Source organism: Rhineura floridana, chromosome 7 (genome assembly GCF_030035675.1).
Source record: "Rhineura floridana isolate rRhiFlo1 chromosome 7, rRhiFlo1.hap2, whole genome shotgun sequence".
Taxonomy (NCBI): Eukaryota; Metazoa; Chordata; class Lepidosauria; order Squamata; family Rhineuridae; genus Rhineura; species Rhineura floridana.
Genome location: NC_084486.1, coordinates 34,710,401 through 34,736,567, shown reverse-complemented (window position 1 = coordinate 34,736,567; position 26,167 = coordinate 34,710,401). Strand labels below are relative to the sequence as shown.

General features: G+C 41.5%; 1 protein-coding gene and 1 long non-coding RNA gene across 2 annotated transcripts; one reads left to right on the top strand and one right to left on the bottom strand.

The window, feature by feature from the left end:
* Nucleotides 1-7,744: 7,744 nt before the first annotated feature.
* Nucleotides 7,745-20,456, bottom strand: SRGN (serglycin). The gene is made up of 3 exons (XM_061635197.1): nt 20,339-20,456; nt 11,400-11,547; nt 7,745-9,224 (listed from the first exon to the last, which is right to left on the bottom strand). Exons 1-3 carry the CDS (start codon nt 20,427-20,429, stop codon nt 9,020-9,022), a joined length of 444 nt encoding a protein of 147 aa, XP_061491181.1. The 5' UTR covers nt 20,430-20,456; the 3' UTR covers nt 7,745-9,019.
* LOC133388818 (uncharacterized) lies at nt 10,858-26,167 on the top strand. The gene is made up of 3 exons (XR_009763944.1): nt 10,858-10,928; nt 21,741-21,890; nt 25,338-26,167. It is a non-coding gene; the product is annotated as an uncharacterized LOC133388818 (long non-coding RNA).

Here is a 26,167-nt window from a genome sequence, read left to right as displayed (position 1 = left end):
CGCCTCAGAAGAGGAAGGAAGAGTGAAGGCGGCGCCGCATACTACAACGGCTCCCCAGCCTCTGGCCGCGAAGCGAGGCACCACTATTAGTCGCAGCTCCCCCTCTTCCCTTAACCCCCGGGCCCTGCTCACTTACCATGGTCGGACAGACTCCAGCCCCCCTCCCCAAGCAACAGTAGCAACTCTGGCCCGTGTCCCTGTCATGTGACCGTAGAGGCCGTCACTTCACTCCACGCCCCCAGCACGTGACCATCCCTCCCTGGGGCGGTGAAAGGAAAGGTCGCTTGCAGGGAGGGAGTTGCTCTGCAAGGCAATGGCCGCTAGAGGGCGCTGCCCTCGCACAGAGGCTGAGAATAGGTGAAACAGGAAGCAGCAAATTTAGCCTCGCACCCTTCATGCCTTCTGTTCTGTGAATGTGCAGTTCTAACGCGCCACTCGATCCGAAGGGATTGTTACCCGTTCTAACAATATTAATAGCGTATGTAATATAAATACAATATATAATATGTTATGGTAGTGTGGAAACAATATTATGGCACATACCCCAAACACCCAGATATTCTCGTTTCTAACTGTAAATTATGTGGTGGTGGTGTTTTTTTTAAAAAAAACAGTCTTGTGGCAGCTTTAAAAACAACAATTTTTTTACGACAAGCTCGGGTATCTAGGTTTTTCAGAGGTCATGAGTGCTGTGCTTTTTAAAGTAAAGCCTACATTCAAATGCACGCATATGTGAGGAGCAAGCCCCATTGATATAATAACTTATTTCTTACGCGTGTAAGTTCTTAATTGTATTTACATTGCAATCCACATCCACACATTTAAAGCACATTCCCACTCCCAAGAATTCTGGGAACTGTAGTTTACCCCCAACTACAAGTTCCAGCACCCTGAAAAAACTACAGTTCCCAAGCTTCTTTGGAGGAAAGGTGCGTCCATTAAATATATGGTGTGGATGTTTCCTCAGAACAGAAGTAGATCTCATCTACTTCAATGGGACGTTCTCCCAGGTAAGTGTGTATAGTCATATATATTTTTCCCCACTGAAAATGCTGGCAACTCTTCCTAGATCTCAAATTAGTTTTTTGCCATCATTGAACATAGGAAGCTGCCTGATACTGAGTCAGGCCTTTATTAGGCCAACCAAAATATCACAAAATAGTGTTCAAACTTTTGAATTCTCCGTAACTTTTTATCAGGCTATGTGGTAAGCAGATAATGGAGATAGGAGGCACTCAAATGAGGCTTGTGTGTGTGCGTGTGCACACGGATGCATGCACTTTGTGGGTATCAGGTTGTACCAAGGTCTGCTGGGAACAAGAAGCATAAAAATTGATGATTCCCCATCTCTGAAAATAAAAGAACTGGCTGATACTCCATCCTTAAATACATGGGATCCTTGATAGGTGGAACACAGGAATTGAGAAGCTGGCTGGGTCAGACAGAGACAGACCTCCAGGCTGGCTGGGCCCAGTACTGAGAATGTGCCTTGGAGCCCTTATGGACAATACAGGGGACTTTGGGTATTTTCAGTTTGTGTGCTTCTGCCTTTGAGTCTCACTGGAAATGTCTTTGTTTCCTTCCACAAAGTGGAAGTCAGTCCAGGAGGACAATTTTAACAAGGGAAAGCAAGTTTTTATTAATGGTCTGAAAGTTAGGAGCACTCATCTGGAGGACTGCCTCTTTGTTGAGATCTTCAGAAGGGGCTTTGCTGCACACCCTGCCTTTGTATGAGGCTAGGCTAGTGAGTGCTCCCCTCTGGCTACATTTCTGCTCACCTTCCCCCATCCATCAACCAAAGCACCCTGGGAGTAATACTGAGACGGAAAAACTGGTGAGATGAAAGCAAAGTAGCCCCTTTACCTTATCCCCTTGCCTTTTCATCAATCAGTTAAAAGACATTTGATTATTACCTAAAAGTTAGCCAAACTGTCAAAAGCCCTAGTACATGTACATGTGAAGTTAGCCCACTGATGATGACAGCTTGTGGGGTTCAGCAGGTAAATACTTTCTTAAAGTCAGGGATCTTCTGCAGCTTTTCAGGTGCATTTTTAGAGTATGATTACCACATGCTTACAAGTGTTTTCTTTTTTTAAAAGGTATCTCAAATGCTCTCTCCTGTCTGAAGCAACCTCTGATCTGTAATAAAGCCTGCTGATCTGATCTGTAATAAAGCCTAGGCTGCCATCCTATACCCACTCTGTGGAGTAAGCCCCGTTGAACTCAGTGGGACTTAATTCTGAGTAGACACAATAGGACTGCCCTGTTAGTTATTTCAGGAAACTTTACAAAGAGAACACTCATATGGTTTCTCTAGATTCATGCAAGTATAATTTGGTATGCCACCGTCTTGAACACATATACAGAAGGTATGTTTATTTACAAAGCACTCTTGCAAATAAATAGCAATAGCAGCTGAGAGAGTGGGACTAGTAGGAGAGGCTGAGGTGGGTTGTCAGAGTTTGGAGCAGAGCTAGAGATTGAGCAGAGTAGAGTATCACGGCTTTGGATGGGAGATATCAGCTACCCCTGCCAAGAAGCATATAGTAAAACCACAAATGTCAATTTCATTTATTTATTTTTATTTATTTATTTAATTACATTTCTAGACCGCCCTATAGCAGAAAGCTCTCAGGGCGGTGTACAACAAATAAAATCACAATTAAAATATGAGCAAGTGTGGAAAATATATATATATATAGTACAATTATAAAACATTAATAAAATTGCCATTGAGATTTAAATTAAGATCATATTGAGTTTAAAATGTTAAATTAAAATATTTAAAAATTTACAAAATTTAAAAAGCCTGGGCGAAAAGGTAAGTTTTTACCTGGCGCCGAAAAGATAACAGAGAAGGCGCCAGGCGTATCTCGTCTGGGAGGGCATTCCATAGTTCGGGGGCCACCACCGAGAAGGCCCTAGATCTAGTTGTTGATCTCCGGGCCTCTTTATGGGTTGGGACCCGGAGAAGGGCCTTCGACGTCGAGCGTAGTGAACGGGTAGGTACATAGCGAGAGAGGCGCTCCATCAGGTATTGCGGTCCGATGCCGTTTAGGGCTTTATAGGTAAGAACCAACACTTTGAATCTGGCCCGGAAACATATCGGTAGCCAGTGCAGCTGCGCCAGGACAGGTGTTATATGGTCAAATTTCTTTGTCCCAGTGAGAACTCTGGCCGCAGCATTTTGCACTAGCTGAAGTTTCCGAACCGTCTTCATAGGTAGCCCCACGTAGAGTGCATTACAGTAGTCCAATCTAGAGGTTACCATAGCATGGATAACTGAGGCAAGATGCTCCTTGCTCAAATAGGGTCGTAGTTGGGCTACCAGCCGGAGCTGGTAGAATGCATTCCGTGCCACCGAGGCTACCTGAGCCTCAAGTGACAGAAGCGGATCTAATAAGACCCCCAAACTACGTACCTGTTCCTTTAGGGGGAGTGTAACCCCATCTAGGACAGGTCGAACGTCAACCATCTGGGCAGAGGGTCCTCCCACCAACAGCATCTCAGTCTTGTTAGGATTGAGTTTCAGTTTATTAGCTCTCATCCAGCCCATTATCGCGGCCAGGCAGCGGTCTAGTACATCAACAGCCTCACCTGAGGAAGATGAAAAGGAGTAGTAGAGCTGCGTATCATCAGCATATTGCTGGAAACGCACTCCAAAACTCCTGATGACCTCACCCAGCGGCTTCATATAGATATTAAAAAGCATGGGGGACAGAACTGAACCCTGCGGGACCCCATATTGGAGTACCCAGGGACTCGAGTAATGTTCCCCCAGCATCACCTTCTGGAGACGATTCCCGAGATAGGAGCAGAGCCACCGCCAAGCAGTGCCTCCCACTCCTAAATCCGTAAGTCGCTCCAGAAGGATACCATGGTCGATGGTATCAAACGCCGCTGAGAGATCAAGGAGAACCAACAGAGTTACACTCCCTCTGTCTTTCTCCCGACAGAGGTCATCATACAGGGCGACCAAGGCCGTTTCTGTACCAAACCCCGGCCGAAAGCCCGATTGAAATGGGTCTAGATAATCAGTTTCATCCAAGAGAGCCTGGAGTTGGCGAGCGACCACACGCTCTAGAACCTTGCCCAGGAATGGGACATTTGCTACTGGCCTATAGTTGTCCAAATTATCAGGGTCCAAGGAGGATTTTTTTAGGAGCGGTCTCACCACCGCCTGTTTCAGGCAGGGTGGGACCACTCCCTCTCGTAAAGAGGCATTAATCACCTCCTTGGCCCAGCCGGCTGTTCCATTCCTGCTAGCTTTTATTAGCCATGAGGGGCAAGGATCCAGAGCAGAAGTGGTCGCCCGCACCTGTCCAAGCACCTTGTCCACATCCTCGAGCTGTACCAACTGAAACTCATCCAATAAAACAGGACAAGACTGTGCTCTGGATACCTCATTAGGATCAACTGCTACAATAATGGAGTCAAGGTCCCGGCGGATGTTCATGATCTTATCACGAAAGTGTCGCGCAAACTCATTACAGCGGGCAATTGATGGTGTTATTGCTTCCTGGGGACCAGAGTGTAAAAGTCCCCGGACAACTTTATAAAGTTCCGCTGGGCGGTTAAGGGATGACTGAATAGAGACAGCAAAGTATTGCTTCTTTGCTGCTCTCACTGCCTTCACATAGAGTTTGGTAGAGAGCTTCACAAGTGCATGATTACAGCCGTCGGGAGTTCGCCTCCATTTGCACTCAAGCCGTCTCCTTTCTTGCTTCATCACTCTTAGCTCCGGAGTAAACCAGGGAGCCAATTGAGCTCTGCAACGGAGAGGGCGCACCGGGGCGATCGTGTCAACTGCCCGGGCCATTTCCGTATTCCACAGCATGGCCAGGGTTTCAACAGGACCGTCAATTCTATCAGCCGGAAAATTCCCTAGAGCCATCAGAAAACCCTCAGGATTCATTAGTCTCCGGGGACGGACCATCTTAATTGGTCCTCCACCCTTGCAGAGGGGAGAAAACAGTGTAAGTCTAAACCTTAATAGGCGGTGATCTGACCATGACAAAGGAATAGATGAAAAATCCCTCACTCTCAGATCACCATCCCCTAATCCAGTGGCAAAAATCAAGTCCAGAGTGTGCCCCAACACATGCGTAGGGCCAGTAACAAATTGAGACAGCCCCATGGCTGTCATGGAGGTCATGAAGTCCTGAGCTGCTCCAGATAAAGCAGCCTCAGCATGAATGTTGAGATCCCCCAATACCAAAAGTTTGGGGGAACGCAACAAGAGATCCGAGACCACCTCTGTCAGCTCAGTTAGGGAGGCTGTTGGGCAGCAGGGTGGACGGTACACCAACAGAATTCCCAGTCTGTCTCGCTGACCCAACGTTATGTGCAGACACTCTAGACCATTAGCCATCTGGATAGGGTGCCTAACAAGAGGGATGGAACTTCTATAGACCACAGCGATTCCCCCTCCCCGACCCTCGGATCTACCCAGATGCTGAACCGAATACCCAGGTGGGCACAACTGGGAGAGATTAATACCTCCCAGATCGCTCACCCAGGTCTCGGTAATACATGCCAGATCGGCCGCCTCATCCACAATTAGGTCATGGATGAGGGAGGTTTTATTATTTACCGATCTGGCATTAAAAAGCAGCAACTGGAGATCCGAGGGTTGGCTGATAGAACTACCAGCAATCCTGTGGGTGTGAGGAGGACCGGAACACGTCACAGCCACCAGTTGTCTGGGGCGAGTTCCCCTTAACTGGCATGTCCTACTCACAGCGCCATACCTCCCATTACCCGTCACTACATTAATAGGGGCCCCCTTTGGTCCTCCCTCCCACAACACTGTCCTCTCGCCCAGGCACATAATAAAAATAAAATAAATAATAAAACTCATGGCATATACACACAATCACACACTCACTCATACAACCCACTCATACATTCAGACAACACAGCAGCATCCGAGGAGCTTCAGCAGCCGATAATCCGTAGTAGCTGATGTAATGGGACCCAAGAACGATAGACAGCAATGACCCCCAACCTGGTGATAATGACAGCAGCAACGGTGGCATACACCTCAGAAGAGGCAACAGCAGCACTTCAGTCTCGCATTCCAGGACAGCCCAACGGCAGCAACAGAAACGTCCACGCCCTGATCAGGATCAGGCCTGGGGCCTGGTCCTGCCAGGCAGAAGTCCCTCTGGGAAGGGTGGTGGAGGTGGTGGTCCCACGGCGGCGGCGGCGGCAGCAGCAGCAAGAGCAGCAGCAAGAGCAGCAGCAAGAGCAGCAGCCTCTCCTTCCCTTGGGCGATGGTCTCTTCCTCCTGCAGGCCCTGGGTCTCCCAGGCCACCTCAGCCAGCCGGCTTATGTATCCCTCCAAAGAGGGACAGGTGGTAAGAATCAGTCCTGGCTGGCTGGGTACCTGGGGCCTGGTCCTGCCAGGCAGAAGTCCCTCAGGGAAGGGTGGTGGAGATGGTGGTCCCACAGCAGCAGCAGCAGCACAGCAGCAGCAGCAGCACAGCAGCAGCAGCCTCTCCTTCCCTTGGGGCGATGCTTTCTTTCTCCTGCAGGGCCTGGGTCTCTTCTTGTTCCTTTTACAGTAGGGTCCCTCTTATACGGCGGGTTCCGTTCCGGACCCCCGCCATAAAGTGGAAAACGCCATAAAGCGGAACCCCATTGACTTTAATGGGCTGCGTTGCGCGAAAATGATGTGAAAACGGCGCTAAATGTCGCAAAAGGGAAAAAACCCTTTAAAATTGAAAATGAAAGGCGCCGCATTAGCGGAACGCCTTAAAGCGGAATGCCGTAATGCGGGGCCCTACTGTATATATATGTGTGTGTGTGCATATATATGTAACGGACTGTCTTTTATAATTTACTTTTAACTTTAAATCTGATATTATGTTACTACAAATACTTTTATTGGATATAAATCAACCAAAGTTAAGTCTTTTTAGGTCCAATTCTAGAGACAGCCCATGGTTCACACTCCTGAAATCAATAGGCCATGCTGCATGATCCTATGGATGTTTACACGGAAGTAAGTTTCACTGGCAATAAGACATTTTTTAATCAGTATACATCACTGCAGCCTTAAAATTTCATGACTTTGGTTGTCTGTTTCATGCCCACTGAAATTAACTATAATCCATACAGGTAAGAGAAGGGCAAAATCATAATGCCTTCCAAAAGATATTTTGGGTGAGCTGTCACTGTATGGGTTAGTATTTTAAGAAAGCTTAATGCAATGTATAATATTGATGTTAGAGGGGCAGTGATGTACTGGTTCTGCTATTTCTTTTCTGGCAGCTTCCTCAAACTGGAACCCGTGTGTGTGTGTTTTTGTTTGGGAGACGTTGCTGCTAGAAGAGAAATGGCTTGAAAAATTACGATGGGCATTTGCAGAGCATGGACTCCTGCGCTATTGAGTGAGAACATGACATCATATAATAATCTAACAACAAATAATCTAAACCACTACTCTCCCCTGTATGTAAAGCATCCCTGAAAAATGCATTTCATGTGTATTCAGTTCTCCAGCTTGTGAATTTTCTTGTGTTTTAGATTCAGCGCTTGGAAAAGTTACTTTTTTGAACTACAACTCCTATCAGCCCAATCCAGTGGCCATGCTGGCTGGGGCTGATGGGAATTGTAGTTTAAAAAAGTAACTTTTCCAAGCTCTGCTTAGATTCTAACATTGTCACTGGCTTTGTAGTTTGGATAGCATATTAACACCATCTTTCCGGAAGTATAGCCAGGACTATTTAGGCTAGTATTGAAGAAATAAAAAAGTCTTTAGTTGCATCTATATTTTAATAGAATTATTCTGAATAAATGCAGGTATCAGGGGAAAGTCTTTTCAGCGGCTTAAAGTACTATAAAACAAGTGCGGTCCCTGCTTTTAAGATGAATAAAAGATTCAGGATATGCAGATTTGCAAACACAAGGCCAAGTTGTGATATAGTTGAAACAGTTCAAGATATTTGGGCAATTAAAGCAGTATTGTCCCTCAGATTGCAAATAACAAATTCCAGAAGGGTAGAACGTGAGTATAACTATTTTGTAACCTGGAATGAGGGATGAGGGAGAAATTTTGTTCAGTTTGCATTTTAATTTGCATTTCTGAAACCATACACAAATCGAAACAGAGCTACCCTTTGAAATTTAACTTCTATGGATTTTTGATGCAGTTCTAAAAATATGTTTAAAATGTGTAAATCAGGGAAAGTGTGCCTAAAATGTATACAATAGTGAAAATAGCATTATATTAGGGGAAATTAGTGCAAAAATGGGTATATTAGGTAAAATTGCATAGAAAAGTGTATATATGTTTATATATATGTTTATAAGTGTATATATGTAAAAAATGTTTATACCACAATAGGAGAAATGTATACTAATTTCTGTCAGGCCTTTCTTAACTGCAAATGTGGTGAACTCAATTCAAGACAGGAAAAATGAGAAACAGACATTGACAGATTTGTCCATCACTGCTTAGAATATCAGTTTTTTAAAAATGAATACAAACACTTCAAACACTCTTATTTGTGTATTACTGTGAAAAATATACAGACTAGGAAACTGCCTAGGGTGACATAACTTAAGGGATGCCTACCAAACTTGAGGCACTGTAGAATTCTGGACTTTTTCACTGCAAACGAAGAATATGCCCCCAAATACTCCAGAATCCTGCAAGTGTTATAGGCACACTCTTCTGGATTTGCCTTGGACGATGCAAAAAAAGGTGAGCCACCCTTAAGTTAATAGCCAAGTAAAATGAACTGAATGATTTTTTAAAAAATTAAGTTGTTTCTTTTTCCTAATTTAACTGCTATTTGAACAAATGGCTGATTCTTTCAAATTCTGTTTTCCCACAATTAAAAAATCTCAAATTCCGTTCAACACATTTTATACCAAAGGAAAGCACTAAAAATGTAAAGCGTTTATGATTTGTTTGATTGTTTTTATAACATTTTTTACTGGATGTAATTTCACTTAATCCTAAAAGACAAAAGCCTTGCAAGAAATAAGATCACAATTGCCATAACAGAGATCACAGTCTGTTATCTTTGAGAAATAGAGCTTCATTTTTTAGTTTAAGCTTCAGATTTGGGTCTGGTTGGATCTGGTCAGAAATAATGGAAGCATCCATGTCAGACTCAATGCCTGAGCCATATTCTGGTTCGATTTCATTTCCTGATCCATATTCATCTTCAGAAACTAGGAAAGTATCAGGGTGTTCTTGAAATTTCTTCATTCTGAAACACAGCACAAAAAATAATTATAAACCTTGAATATCAGTTTGAAATCCTCCTTCTTAGAAATAAGCTTGAGAATGAATCAACTTTTTGATGCTAAAATGAAAGATGGGGTCAGCTTTATATGCCTCTGATCTATCAGAATCAGAAAAATTGAGTTGGAAAAGTAAGTTACAGAGCATAAATAAATAAATATTTATAGTTTTACTTGTTAATGAATCCTTTTACTGAAGTCTTTTTAAGAAGATGGATATAGCTCCTCAACAGGCTGTTTCACATAGTGAGCACAATTAAGGCAAAGTTAAGCTCATTTAAGCCCTGTTAATTCCACTAGGACATTTACGGAGCAATCCTATGCTCACTGGGAGATTAGCTGACATAGGATACTGCAGATTTCCCTTTCTACAGGCAGAGGCCTCCTTGGTGCAGCAATGAAAACTCTGCCACTCTTCTGCTGGCAGTGCTCTGCAGGTGAGCTAGAAATGAAGCATGTCAGAGGCAGATTGTGGGAAGTCTTGGATCCAATGCCCTTTTTCATCTCTCCAACATACCCTGCTCACCCCCAAAAGGGGGAAAACTATGCTAGCCCTAAATCTGGCATAATTATTGTACTTCCATTGGTCTCGGGGAGGAGGGCTTGGGGGGAAAAATAACAGAGAGGGTCGGGATAAACTTTCCCCCCCCCCCAGCCTTTCACCCTGGCTGGAGCAAGTGACAAAGCTTAGGGATAGGGATTGAAGGGATGTGTCAATTTCAGTTCTCTTAGTTTCTCATTTTTCTAAACTTAAATTTGATTCTCCACATTTCTGCAATTTGTGAATTTTTAAAAAAAATTCTCATGAAAATTTGTCAGCATGTTAGTGCGAATTTCTCCTAATAAATATATTTTTGTATGCAGTTTTGACTAATGTACACATTTTTGCAAGCAATTTATCCTAATATAATACAGTTTTGTGTGTTATTTTCACCAATATATTCATTTTATGCACACTTTCCCCTAATATATGCACTTCTGTAAACATTGCTTGGTTGGAGATCTGCATCATATTTTGCGTTCATATACAAAACACAATAATGGAAACTAACAAACCAACAGGTCACCATCCATGTGGACACTGCACATATTGCAAATATACCAGTAAAAAGATGTTTCTAAAAAATTCTCAAAACCAACAAGAATTTCCTTTGCGACAATACACCACGTGTGCAACTGCACAGGTAGTCTATGCCACAGAATGTAGTTGTTCAAAATTATACATAGGACAGACGACTAGACCCCTGAAAATTAGAATAGGAGAACATCTTAGTAATATAAGATGTGGTAGAAAGGGCTCACCACTAGTAGATCATTTTCTTGAATGTAAACATACTATGAAAGATTTTCATTTTTGGGGTGTGGAAAAAGTATGGGGACCAAATAACAACAGACTCCTAAAAAGAGAAATATGGTGGATTTTAGCTTTAAATACTCTATCCCCTATAGGTTTGAATGGAGAATTGGATTTTCTTCCTCTTTTATAATGATTTAGAGTTTTTAGAGGATCCCTTACAGGCAGTTTCTGAAAAGACAATGAAATACACATCACAGCTGAGTACTACTCTACATATAAAAGCACATTCTCTTATGCCAGTTATACAATCTTAAAAAAGGAAATCGAAGAGAACACTAAAAACGGCTAGAGAAAGAAATAGATAGAAAAGAATGTAAGTAATTTTTCAAAATTTGGTGTTTTCTTACTGTTCATTATGAATTTTAAACAAAATGTAATCATATGTATGTATAAATGTGTTTGTATTATAGCCCCTGACGAAGGCTGATAAAACAAAGCCGAAACGCGTTGGGCATTTTAAGAAGATAAAATAAATCGTTTTATAACTTCATTGGTCATCCTGGGTTTTGAACCCCCCTTTTTTCTTTTTCATATTCCTACTTACCTGCTCATGTTTTTTTAGAATTCAGGTAATGATCTCAGTAAATAAATGCAACATAATTTCTACAAATGTGTATTGCTCGAAGGTAAGATATATGATAGCATCAATTCAGCTACCTAAAATATCTTATAGTTTGCACCATCACCCTGTAATGTTGCAAAGATCACATGCTTAGTAAACATTTGGGCATTTTCAAGATCAGCCAAGACTCACAATAAGGACCATAGGCATATTTTTACTTACAGCGTTGGATCAGCCATGGGAGGAAGGATCATGTTAGCATGTCCCTCAGGAATCATGAAACGAATTCCTCGTTCTTCAATGCAGTTTGCAGAATGGGCACCGGGTCTGCACCTGACCCATGCATACTGGCCAATCTGAACAGGAACACCTGATGAAAATATGAGTTAAAAGCAGGTGTATTCATAGCCTATATCAATCTATAACCCCAGGGCTTTTTAAAAGGAAGTTTTCCCAGGGTGGAGGAGGGAATGAACAAAAGAACTCAAAAGGGCACTTTAAAATAATGTCAAAAAACATTCTTTCTGAAGTTCCCCTGACAGCCAGTGGTGGCGGGTGAAATGGGGGTTGGGAGGATGAGTTAGTCATTTTTAAAAACAACAACCACACAAAGCTTTTCTTGAAATCCATCTGTGGGAGAGTCCCCTGTATGGTAGATACTAAAACATATGAGACTACAGTCAAGTACTGTCCTGGGTTTTGCTATGGGCAAGCACAGTTTCCCTGCTAGCAAGTACTGTCCTATGTCAGATGTGACTGCCTGGCATCAAAGTGTTAAATTTAATTCAGTGTAGGCTTTTAAAGCTCTAACTGGAGCAGCAACAAACTTCCCTGAGCCAAAGCCTTCTTCCATCCAGGCAGGGCAGGATTGCAAGGAAAGGGGAAGAGTCCCAACAGGCAGCCTGATGGGAAATGGAGCTCCTGGCTCAGTTTTATTATATTCTAGAACAGGGGCTCCCCAACTGTGGTCTGTGGAACACCAGTGGCCTGCAAGCTTAATTCAGGTGGTCTGCGGCATGTCTGTATTAAATATTCATTTTTAGTTGTGTATTTATTGCTTTTTTTCTTGTATTTTATAGAATGCAGCTTGTAATAAAATACAACATAAGAAATAAAAGAAGCAATAAAATACATTTTTAAATCATACAGCATTTAGTACAGTGCATTATAATTGCTTCAAGGGGTAGAAAAATCATTAAGTGGTCAGCAATTTTCAAGTGGTCTGTAGTCAAGTTTGGGAGCCACTGTACTAGAAACAACAGTTATAATTAAAAACACTCACAATTTTATTTTAAGTATCCCTTCTTCTTCCATATGCACTGGAGAGACCCCAGAGGAATAACAACTACTTAAGTAGGGCTTATCTTTTAAAATACCTAGGTAGGCTGGGCCTGCCCTGAATTTGACTCCTGGACCTCTTAGTTAAAATGGCTTCCAAAGCCCTAGAAGCCTTCTCCTCCCATGTACTTCCCCGCTCAAGTCTGCACACAAGAGCTTGAAAGCCTTGAGTCTGCTTGAAGTAACAGGTATAATTAAGCCATATGGGCTAAGGAAGCCCAAGTTTTGCTTAAAACAGGGCAGCAAATCCTAAATGACAGTCTAGAGGAGAACACAAGCAGCATCTAAATCTGCATTTAGGTTTCCCCAAATGTAAACTGGGGCCAAACAGAATTGAAAAGACACTTCAAGGGGAGAATTCTGAGTTGGGGGAAGGGGGAGAGGGCAAATTTCCCCTGCACATTATATGTTAAAAATGCCCTGTATTAAATATTGATACAAACCATACATATCAAGCACATCCAGTGCACAAATGAAGCACATGACTTCCCCCAAAGATTCATGGGAACTGTCATTTGTTAAGGGAGCTGGAAATATTCACATTCCAAACAGGGTTGTGTTTTGCAAAGGTCTGAAGGTACGCACCCTGCACTTTTTGCACTGGATGATAATTTGCCTCTCACAAAACCACATCATTGGAGTACTATGAATAGCTTCATTTTTAAATTGGCACCTAAAAGCATAGTGACATTTAGAAACATGGAGGCTACGGGTGGAGGGTTGGGGGCAACAAGAGCAGAAATGGTGGATGATGGATTTGGTCAGGGCAAAAGTCCAGGGTCCACTTCTCTTGCTCAGCTTTCAGAATTGGCAGGTGGAAACTCATACTTGATCCGCTGGAAAATTCTTAAAGCCACAGATTCTGGGCCTGAAGAACAATCAACAAAGAACAGAGGAATGGAGCCCTCTGCTAGTAAGCCACGGTCAGTTTGGCTTTGGGGAGAGGGCTCCCCAGCCCGTCAGGAGAATCTGAACCTGGGCAACCAGAGGGAGTGGCTTTGGCAACCAGACCACTTTTATTTTCCAGTGGTGCAGCTAGGGCTGGACCTCAGGGCCAAGTCCAGGGCTCCATAGCCCAGGGGCCCCCAAATGACTACCTAGGAAGCAGCAGATGATGGGGACAGTGGCAAACATGTCTATGTACGCCGCCTAGAGTGGCCGTTAATTCGGCCAGATAGGCGGCCTAGAAATAAAATTTTATTATTATTATTATTATTATGTTCTGTGTCAGACCTGAGCTTCCCAGGGCCCAGTAGGAATGACACAGGTTGCTACTGCATCCTTTCTTCTTCTTTTTTAATTATAGTCAGGGGTGGCTGGCCAGGCAAGAACATTGTTAACGATACTATTTTTATTTCTCTTCACTTTAAAAATATTGTGTCCTTTTCTGTAACAAAATGATTCTTATTCCCAAGTAAATGGGTTTAGCATCAGGGCAGCAGAAATAAACTCCATTTTATTCCTGTAGTCATGACAGTGCAAGTCAATTTAACATGCAAAACTGCACATGCTCAAAGTATTATTATTTTTAAATCAGGATTGGGAGCCTGCTTTTTGTTTGTTTGCTCTAACATGTCAGGAATGTAGAAACCCTTGTAAAGCCTAAGACCAATAAGGGCACTTCCAGGCTGTCCCTATTTTCATGTGCAATTCAATCGCATACCTGCAAACTCAGGTTGTGCAATTAAAGTTGATTTGGTGCTCCTGAGCAACAAACCCACTTCTGAAGAGACTGGACTTTTTGCTATAAGGAAAATGAGGGGAAAGTGTGAGATAATGCTTAATGCAACAGCATCTAACCTCTCTGCAAACAACAGGCTGGATGGTCATTAAATAGCCAGCATCGTTGAATCTCTCCATAAACAAATCAGACTGAATAGTCTTTAAACAGTTCACCATGCTGAAAGCGCCATTAGTCTACAGTTTAAATTACCTGGTTTCATCACTGTTTCTTCCCTAAGCATTGTTGTTAATTTCTTGCCTAAACTTGAAATCGTGCACACTAGCAGCCTTTTGCCATCAGCCATATCTCACTTTCCCCATGGTTCCCTGGACCTCAAAGCAATGGCAACAGGATGCAGGGGAAGAAATACAGACCAAACTGAAGGAATTGCATCACTCCAACAGCAAATCAAAGCTCCTGGGACCTTAGAGTAAGCATGATCTCTAGCCAGATTGCACCCAGTAGTGGGTCAGGCCAAAGACGAATGGGAAAGTCCAAAAGAAGGACTGACACAAGCAGACAAACAACTCAGAAGGAGCAGATTGACCTGGGAAGATCAAAAACAGTGGAACCCCCCCCGAACAGATTTAAGGGGCACATGGGGGGGAGGGGGAGATTGTACTGTTGCACGTGGAGGAGCCCTTGCCCTGATGGAACGATCTGCTTAGCACTTCCTTGAATACAGCCCAGTTCCCTCAGGATCCCCAACACACTGCTCAGAATGAGGTGGGATACCCTTCCATTTCTTGTCATGCAGACCTAAAACAATCTGACTTCTTTTCAATGAATGTTGTTCGGTCTGGCCAAATTTGAAACAAAACCATCCCACTTCCTTTCTCTCCCTTTAAAGCCCTGCTGACAAACTGTCCAGACTGTGAGCAGCCACCAAAGTGGACGTTATTTATGGCTGTAAACAAGCACTATATGGGGGGTGAGGGTGGGGGAGTAGGAAGAGCTGCTTGTTATCAGGGGCAAGACTGTCAAAACCGTCACTGACATTGGCTAGGAGTTGCTACTTTGCTAGACAGCCAGGATCTGCATGGACAAAACTCTGTAAGAACTCCAGAAAAACGAGCTTGCTTTCCCCTCCTCCCTGCCATTCCTTTTTCCTCATGTGCCATGTCTTTTTAAATTGTGAGTCTGAAGGTAAGGACCATCTTAGTAGTGTACTGATTTTTGTAACCCGTTCTGGGTGCTTTTTGGTTAAAGGGTTGTGTATAAATGCCACAAATAAAATACACAAAGAGAGAGAGAGCTCCACTCATACAGCCCATACATGGGACAGGCAGTAGGATTATAGCCATTTGCCCTGCTCCCAATGTCTACACGTTACATTTGGGCAACTTCAGATCCTTGCTCTGAATGAAGTAAACTGGATGACTGTGGGCCAGTCACTCTCTGTCAGCCCAACCTATCAAATTTAAACCTCCCATAGTTCCTTAAAGTCAGGTTAGCATACAGATAACATCAATATGCATATTTTTATATTAAACAAGGAAGAAGCCCCAAAGAAATGGAATTTCCCTGAATATTCTTTAAATAACTTCCCAATCAGCTTGTGCGCTACACAGCAGTGACTCAGAGATCAGCTCTTGGTCATAATGCAAATTATTCTGGAAGAGAAAGGATGAAACTGTTAGTTATCTGATCCGTGAATGGGCCAGGTTGTCGTCCTAACAGCTGTACCCACCAGGCAATGACAGTTGCCATAGAGGTCTCTTGGGCAAGATGAGGAAATAAGCTCTCAACAGCTGTGTCTCCCTCTAGATGTTTTGGACCACAGCTTCCATCAGACAGCTGTGCTGGCTGGGAGTTGTAGTCCAAAACATTTTGAGGTCACCAGGTTGGGGAAGGTTGCTCTGGTCAGTGGCTGGGGCCAAGCAGAATTTCCTGAGCATGTGTTTTATCTGATCAAAGCAAGCAAGCGTTTGTTATTTTGAACAAAAGCAGCTAAGAAATCTAAAATCCTGGAACACAAAGCTAAATATCAGCTACCTAAGAAGCCTTCTGGGATCCTATGACAGAAGTCTTAGAACCCAAACAGTCATCACCACAGCCGATTAACCATGTGCAGAGCCCTGCCTATTGTAAAGAACGGGGAAGAAAGATAATGAAAAAGGGTCAGTTTTTGTGTTGTTGAGGGCAGGAAGGAAAGTGAGGAAAACTGGTGTGGGTTTTGGTATAGCAAGGAATGGGCTGTCTGTGTTCCAGCTTATCCATGCATTGTGTTCTGTGCACGCACCCAAAAGGAAGTGGGGTCTCTGCATGACCAAAAAAGGTGTCCAGGTTTGCATCAGAGTCATGCTATCTGCCCTGGGATCTTACACTCTTGCTTGCTGATTGTATGTGATGAGGATTGGCTCCTCCCTGGAATCAATGTTGATGAAGGGCAGTAGCAAAATATTTTAAATAAATAAAAAAATAAGAAACTGCACTCTACGCATGCTCGGAAGTGTTATTTATTATTACAGCCATCCCAAGACTTGGGCTGATGAACCCAGGCTCCCACTATGCTTCTTGGGGTGTGTGTAACCTTTCTGTAAAAAAAACCTTGTCCACGTCAAGTGACAAAAGTCATAGAAAAGAAACTTTTGGGGGGAGTGAAACTGGCTAGAAGGGAAGTGAGGATAAAAGATTAGTGGACTCAATGGGCTGTGTTCCAGACCTGCTTCAATCCAACCCCATCCTCTATGTATGTGGAGATATAGTGAGTCTGGAAAAAGTACTCTGTGCATGCTTAAACATATGCCCCTTTATTACTTCACAACAAATAATCATTAATCATTAGGTAGTGATATAAAATTCTTAAATTTTACATATGGAAGGGGGACCTGAATGATGAAATGAAAAAAATTTGGACACCTCCTGCCCCCAACTGAGGGGCAATTCTGAGCAGGAAAAAAGTACTGCCAAGTATCTCCACCTTTGCCAGGTGGAAAGGTTTGTGTATTAAGACATCCTAACAGCTAGCTGCCTAGCCTATTCCTTCCCCACCCCCCCAGTTTCAGGACCCACCAAATCCTGTGGAACCAAAAGCTGCTATGCCTGGTGCTCAAGAGTGAAAAGAAATGATCAGAAACATAAGGAGGCGAATGTGGGATAAAGTGGAGGATGTTTGACTTGCATGTTGGGAGAATTATGGCAGGGAGGAACATAAAGAGGGAACTTTCAGCCTCAGTGTCTGTTCCCAAATATGCAAATATTTCCTCCATTCAGATCTTCCAGTGCCAATAGGCATATTAATACTAAAGATGGGGAAGCGGTTTAGATGAAGGCAACAGGAAGAGACAATATCCTCATAAAATGTAAATGTACTGCCTTCAAGTCGATTCCAACTTATGGCGACCCTATTAACAGGGTTTTCATGAGGCTGAGAGGCAACAACTGGCCCAAGCTGTAGTCCAGCACCTTAACCACTACACCACACTGTAAATGCCTGTTTACCTCTTGTGGGAAATAGTGCAGATGTTTCCTAGTTACTTCCTGACTTAACTGACTGAAGTATTTCAATTTAACTCCTTCCTTTTTAGCTTAACCACATTCCAATGTAGGCCTTCCCCCCTAAAAGTTCAAAGGAGCAGAAATAAACATTTGAAATCATGCTGAACAATTTACGGATTTAACCTTTCATCCAGCTCTTTAATAGCATTAACTGATTACATAGCAAGCTTTTTACTTGTCTATCCTTTGTTGCTTCTTTACCCATGTTTTTCCACTGAGTTTTTATGGCAGTGTCTTTCCTATTACACGTACTTCAAAGTTTGCACTAAGTTATTTTTGTACAAAAATGATGATGAATTTTCATTAGTACTTTTTTTAAAAAAAATCACAGACTGATGTGGAAATTTGGAGAACTGAATTTAAGACTGGAAAAATTAGAAATTGAGAGAGAAACCGAAATTGACATTAAACCATCCCTATGTAGAGCTCAATGGTTTGAATCAAAGACATTTCATCATATCTTATGGCAATGCTATAAGATCAGCAACAGTTTAGCATGTAGCAATATGTCATCAGCCCAACAGGAAAGAAAATGAGAGGTCTCACAAGTGGGACCTGCAACAAAGTGCTGCAGTGTTAAGAACTCATGTTCAGAATTCCTGCCAGGAAACTCTACTACATTCCATTCTGTTCCCTACCCCAGTGTTTCCATTTCCTCTCCCGTCAAAAGTCAGTTAGTGCTCTTTGCCTGCTGAGCATGCTGTCCTCATTTATGGGGAGGGGGTCTACCCTTAGGGAATTTTATCTAAAGTTTTTTTTTATTTCTGCCAATCTTAGAGTGCGCCTAAGCCTGCTGATACCTCCCCTCTTGTGTGTGGGGATGGCGCCACATTCACTGCATATGGACCATCACTCAGAGAATGATGGTCAGAGAATGAGTTGCTATTAGAATATAGGATAAATACATCTAGGAAGTTTGTGAATAGCATTTCTTTTTAACTGTTTGTGTAGACTGTGTGGTAACTTCTGAGGTACCGGACCCTCAATTTCTTCACACTTACATAAATTTCACCAGAAGACAACCTGAAGCCCCAAGAGAGGAAGTTGAATGCCTTTTCAAATATCTTACTATTTTGTTTAATACCACAAGACAATCAAATAAAATAAATGAGATACCTAGATATTAGCGGAGAGAAAAATGGGTTAGAACAACATTTTTTCCACTTCAAACTTTGTACATTTTCCAGCTAATTATTTAACAACGGAGTCAGTTTTTTAGAAATGGCTCAGAAGACTAACAAATGATCCTATGTAGAACAGCTTAATCTTAATATGTTTACTTAGGCTAGTGCATTTATGACTAACCTAACAGTTACTTGGGAATAAACCCCATTAAACTCAGTGGTACTTATTTCTGAGTAAACCTACGTAGGATTGGGTTGACTGGTGCATTTTTTGTTATTATAATATCGATGACATAGGTGAAATATGCCTAAGATAAAGTCCTGATCCCTTGCAAAGTGTTTTTATTAACTTTTCATAAGTTACCGTACACATGCACATCATATTTTGATGTACTATTGATGATTTTAAAACAATATAAATAGCATTTTTATATAAAGATAAAAAATATTATTCTTTGCTAATGGAATATGTATGGCTCATTCTGCAATCTTAACATTACAGAGATTGAAACTTTTTTAATGTTGAAAACCTTAAGTATTATTGCTTTATAGTTGAATTATAGTATGTTTCTCTTTCCCAGTGACTATTTCACTGTGTAACAAATGTGCAAGTTTTTACTCAGCTGCTTCCCTAGATAGTATGTGTAGTGCATTTTTGCAGTACTCAAACTCTATTATATTGCTGTGAAAATGTGATTGTCCCCCTGCCCCCAACACACACACACAGAGCTTGCATATCCACTGCAACTGTAGAGTGCTGGGTTGAACTGTAGAACGCTGATTGAACATTATAATGCCCATGATATCATTGGTGACAAGTGACAGACTTCCCCCCCTCCCCATAACAGTGCCATTCTGTGACCTTTGAAAAAAAAAGTTGAGTGTTCCTCTATTACACTACTCAAACATAGGGCAGCACATCATGCCCGTTGTAAATAAAACTACTATAATAACAAATACTGAACATTTACAAGACAACCCTCTTTTTCTTCAGCAGTACCCTGTAACTCTGTGAGCCTTTTATGTAACTTTTCTTCTTCTTTTCTACTTATTTAAGTCTTTAGAAGCTGTGTGCTCCTGCTTTTCTGGAGCAGAAGCACACATCTCCTTTTAAAAAAGAAGAGCAACACACCAGGGCTGCCACCCATACATCCACAAGAGGCTGACCCTCTTGTAGCAAGGCTACCTCCACATTCGTACCTAGGGTTGGGATATCCCATTGCTGATGTCAGCACTTGTATAAAGTGCTGAACTTAAAATCCAGAAGAGAAGGAGATAGTCTGGAACAGTCCTGTGCTTTAGGCTGCAGTCCTCTACATAGTTGGTTGGACGTTAAGTATTATTGAATTCAATAGGACTAACTTCTGAGTAGACACGTGTAGGATTCACAGCTAGCCTCGTATTTGGTTTCTGGTATATAGTGCTACACAGCTTAACAAGGAGATTACAAAAAGAACAGCCACTTGCAATTTTACCTTGTACTGTGCATCCCATAAAGAGGATTACACAAAGAGCCATGAAAATCCTCCCATTACGTCTGACAAGTATCTGCATTTTGGCCTGCATACCTCCGCACTCCGCCAACCGTCACAGCTACTTTGCAAATGCAACAGGGCAAGGAGAGCGATTGCTTTTACAAAAGGTTTCCAAAACCTCAAACCCAACCCATGACTTGCGTCACAACTTCCTGAGCACACAAAAGTGGCACATCTAATATCAAAACCTAGAGCCCTAATTCTACAGAGCTCAATTCACTTACTACAGGAAGGATGTTGATGCATGCCTACTCTGGAGTAAGTCCCATCAAATTCAATGGGAGTTACTCTAAAGTAAAAGTACATTGAATTATAGCCTTCATTCCGATAAGTTACAATTTTTGCACGTTAAGGGATGCAGCCTTGAAGTTTTAATTCTCAGAATCTATACACACAAGTCAATTCAATACACAGCAGCTAAGGGTTTGGTTTTACAGCTCTAGATAAGGGTGTCTACTAGCCATTTGTATCAACCTCAATATTTTTTTAATAATGAGCTGAAAAAATTATACCATATATCATAACTGTAATATAATACAATGCAGTTATAATATTTAAATAATGCCTATTACTATTTTAAATATTGCAAACTGCCACAACAGCTTCAGATGATGACCAGTATAAAGAAAGAAAGAAACAAATAATATCCTTCTCACCTTCTTTTCTAAGCAGTGGCTATTGCTTGCTAAAGCTTCCTATGCTTGGTTTCCTTTGAAGGGGAGAGCCTTGGAGATGTGCGTCTTTTCAGTAACTTAGGCTGCAATCCAATTATATAATAAATTTGATTCCTATATTGACCATTTGGTGATGTCCACATGTACAGTCGTCTTTTTGGTTGCTCAAAAAATGTGTTTGCAAGAAACAAATTATTGGCTTCACAGAATTCAATAAGTCTTTCTCCTGCTTCATTTCTATCTCCTAAGGTCCATTTCCCCACAATTCCTAGTTCTTCTCTGTTCCCTACTTTTGCATTCCAGTCCCCCATGATTATCAGCACATCTTGTTTTGGTGTATGATCAATTTCTTCCAGTACTTCTGTGTAAAATCTTTCCAATTCCTCTTCTTCTCCATTTGCTGTTGGAGCGTAGACTTGGATGATGGTTATGTTAATAGATTTTCCATTTAATGTCATTGATATAACTTGCTCAAACCTTGCGTTATAGCTCCTAATTGCTTTTACTACATCACTTCTCACTATTAAAGCAACCCCGTTTCTTCTTAATTACCATCATAGGGGTAACAGAGGATATTCCTCTGAAAGTGATTAACTTAGCAACTTGGCAGTATTTCATCTTTGGACCTCTTCTGGCAAAATATTTTACACAAAGTGTTCTTGTTTTAGGACAACATTGGTGAGCTGGATCCAGACAGGCAGTTGGAGCTTAAAGCCCAGCAGAAAAAAGAAGAGGATGAGAAGGAGGAGGGCAGGAAGAAGGCTGTTCTCTTTGGAACTAGTGATCTGTGTGATTCTATTTTGGCCATGGAAGAAAAAGTGAGCTGTGTGTTTCCATTAGACTTCAAAGAAGCTAGAGAAGTCTTCTTAGTGGGTCAGAATTATGTCAATGAAGCAAAAGAGTTTTTTCAGGTGGATGGGTATGTCACTGACCACATTGAAATTGTTCAGGACCACAGTGCCTTGTTCAAGGTGCTGGCTTTCTTTGAAGAAGATTATGAGAGGCGTTGCAAGATGCACAAGCGTAGGATAGATATGCTGGAGCCTATATATGCAGGCTTAAACCCTCAGTATTATCTCCTGCTCAGTAGGCAGATGCAGTTTGAATTAGCTGATACATATTACGAGATGATGGATTTAAAAGTGGCCATTGGTAATAAACTAGAGGAACTCTAGTTCCTACCTTTCATTCCAGTACCCCATGATTATCAGGACATCTTGTTTTGGTGTGTGATAAAATGGTCAATATAGGAATCAAATTGATTATATAATTGGTAGCAGAAGATGGTGAAGTTCCATACTTTCTGCGAAAACAAGACCAGGAGCAGACTGCGGTACAGATCATGAACTAGTAATATCAAAAATCAGAGTAAAGCTAAAGAAGAACAAAGCAATCATAATGCCAAAATACAATTTAAATAACATCCCAGAAGAATATAAAGATCAAATAAGGAACAGATTTAAGGCTTTAAACTTAGTTGACAGAGAACCAGAAGAGCTATGGAATGAAGTCAGAGACATTATCAGGGAACAATGCAAAAAGACAGTACCTCTCGTTAAAAAGAAAGACCTCAATGGATGACTGAAGAAACTCTTAAAATGGTTAAAGAGAGAAGGAAAGCAAAAACATTAGAACCCTAAATACAACAATACAGCAACTAGTACATAGGGACAAAGAGAACTCTTACAATAATTATTGCATAGAAATAAAGAGGACAACAAAAAAGGTAGAACAAGAGCCCTATTCCAAAAGATTAGAGAAATTAAAGGGAAATTTAAACCAAGGGTAGGGATGTTGACTAATCAACAGGGGAACACATTGACTGACCGAGATGAACCAGAAGAACTATGGATTGAAGTCAGAGACATTATCAAGGAAGAATGCAAAAAGACAATACCTCTAGTTAAAAAGAAAGACCTCAGTGGATGAATGACAAAACTCTTAAGGAAAGCAAAAGGAGATAGAAGCACAGTCTGAACCCTAAATGCAACAATACAGTAACTAGTAAGTAGGGACAAAGAGAACTATTACAATAGTTATTGTATAAAAATAGAAGAGGACAACAAAAAAGGCAGAACAAGAGCCATATTCCAAAAGATTAGAGGAATTAAAGGGAAATTCAGACCAAATGTGGGGAAGTTGAACAATCATCAGGGGAACACGCTGATTGACCTAGATGAAATAAAAGGAGAATGGAAGCAGTACACTGAAGAACTCTATAAAAGAGATGCAAGGATGACAGATTCATTCATGGAGGAACCGTATGATGAAGAACCAGAAATTTTAGAACGTAAGGTAAAAGCTGCCCTTAAAATACTTGGAAGAAACAAATCAGCAGGAACAGATGGCATACCAATAGAGATGCTATAAGTTACTGAGACTGAATCTGTCCAAATTTTGACAAAAATTTGTCAACAAATGTGGAAAACTAAACAATGGCCCACAGACTGGAAGCATTCAATATATATCCCAATTCCAAAGAAAAGGGATCCCAGGAAATGCAGTAATTATCGAACTATTGCCTTAATATCCCATGCAAGTAAAGTAATGCTCAAGATTCTACAACAAAGGCTCTTACCATATATGGAGCAAGAAATGCCAGATGTCCAAGCTGGATGTAGAAAAGGAAAAGGTACCAGAGATCATATCGCAAACATATGTTGGATAATGGAACGGACCAAGGAATTTCAGAAGAAAATCACCCTGTGCTTTATAGACTACAGCAAAGCCTTTGGCTGTGTAGATCATGAAAAACTATGGAATGCTTTAAAAGAAATGGGGGTGCCACAGCATCTGATTGTCCTGATGCGCAACCTATACTCTGCACAAGAGGCTACTTTAAGGACAGAATATGGAAAAACTGATTGGTTCCCCATCGGAAAGGGTGTGAGACAGGGCTGTATTTTATCACCCTATTTGCACCCTATATGCAGAACATATCATACGGAAAGCGGGATTGGACCAAGATGAAGGAGGTGTGAAAACTGGAGGGAGAAATATCAATAATTTAAGATATGCAGATGATACCATACTCTTAGCAGAAACCAGTCATGATTTGAAATGAATGCTGTTGAAAAATAAAGAGGAAAGCACAAAAGCAGCTGAATGTCAAGAAGACTAAAGTAATGACAACAAGATTTATGTAACTTTAAAGTTGACAATGAGGACATTGAACTTGTCAAGGATTATCAATACCTTGACATAGTCATTAACCAAAATGGAGACAATAGTCAAGAAATCAGAAGAAGGCTAGGACTGGCGAGGACAGCTGTGAGAGAACTAGAAAGGGTCCTCAAATGCAAAGATGTATCACTGAACACTAAAGTCAGGATCATTCAGACCATGATATTCCCGATCTCTATGGATGTGAAAGTTGGACAGTGAAAAAAGCGGGTAAGAGAAAAATCTACTCATTTGAAATGTGGTGTTGGAGGAGAGCTTTGCAGATACCATGGACCGTAAAAAGACAAATAATTGGGTGTTAGAACAAATTAAACCAGAACTATCATTAGAAGCTAAAATGATGAAACTATGGTTATCATACTTTGGACACATAATGAGAAGACCTGATTCACTAGAAAAGACAATAATGCTGGGAAAGACAGAAGGAAGCAGAAAAAGAGGAAGACCAAACAAGAGATTGATTGACTCCATAAAGGAAGCCACAGACCTGAACTTACACGATCTGAACAGGGTGGTTTATAACAGATACTACTGGAGGTCGCTGATTCATAGGGTTGCCATGTCAAAATTGATTTGAAGACACATAACAAACAGGCTGTAATCCAAGCTGATACCAGCCATTATGAGTTTTGGGCACCTGTAAAAAACCTACTTATTTCCCCCAGCCTTTTGGTGAATTGTTGACCATGGAGTATATTATGAAATTGTAGTATAATGTTGATGTTTTAATCTTTTCTTTTTAAAATATATATGGCTTTAAGTTATTGTGATTGTAACCTGCTTTGGGGTTGTTTTCATAGTGACAAGCAAGCTAGAAATATTTTACATAAAGAAATAATAAACCAAAAACAACCTGTAGCGGGCTGATCTTTAGACAGCAGTTAGGATGGTCCCATTTTGACCTGATGACACAGCTTGGCGGAAAATCAAATGACTACACAAGGAAACCACACTGGCAATTGTGCCAGTATTCTCAGTCAGTTTAACTACACCAATCATTGGTTGTACAAAGTAATTTGTTATCCTGCAGATATTTGTTTGGAGAGCATCAGAAGACCATAGTAATTTCTCTCTTTCCGCAGCAAACCACCAAACCATTTGCACGAACCATGACCCAGATGTGCTGAAAAGATTAATTAGAACATTATTTTCATAGAGTGTATGTGTGTGGAGTGGTTCAAACCCAGGCAGACTCCAGGCAGCACTAGACTGTAGCAACCGCCCTGCAGACTACAAGAAACAAGCACATGGGAGCAACCAGTTGCATCAAGAGCCTTCTTTGCCATTCATACCCTTCTGTTCCCCCCTCATGTCCCCCCTCCTGTTCACAACTTTTCCAGAAAAGAAGAGATTAAACTCTAAAGATGCATTTGTACATGTAGCATTTTTTATTCCTACGTATTTTGGTATGCATCTTTCTCCTCGTCAAAACCTGGACAAGTGCTGTTAGTACAGACCACATACACCTCAAGGAACTGACAGACCACACATTCAGCAGTAAGAGTATGTGCTACTTCCTATTTTTACTAATTGTGTTCTTTATGTTAAGAGACGATAACCAGCCTCAGCGGGAAACAACTTTGACAGAATTACTTTGTAACCTGAATGCTTTGAACACTATCTGCTGCAACTTCCTTTATGTCACAGAAAATGTTCTTATACCGCTATCAAACTTTCCATGGAAGCTATCCAAAAGACTGAAGAAATAACATGCACACAGAACTTCCCCACCAAAATCATCAATACAAGCTGAGCTCCTGCTACTCCATATACCATATTCATCTCATCTCCTCCCTTTGGCCATTGAAATTCTTTTAACTCTTTCTTGCCTAATATTGAAGGGCCAAAACAGAATTGTGACAGCACCCTCCCACCCATCTGCCCATACTGTGGTTTATGTCCCCTCACTTAA

Coding starts and splice junctions, on each gene's coding strand:
- SRGN (XM_061635197.1), bottom strand. CDS start 20,429: ATGCAGGCCAAAATGCAGATACTTGTCAGACGTAATGGGAGGATTTTC. Junction 11,548..20,338: donor TATGGGATGCACAGTACAAG/GTAAAATTGCAA, acceptor TATTTTCATCAG/GTGTTCCTGTTCAGATTGGC. Junction 9,225..11,399: donor CCCATGGCTGATCCAACGCT/GTAAGTAAAAAT, acceptor GCTGTGTTTCAG/AATGAAGAAATTTCAAGAAC.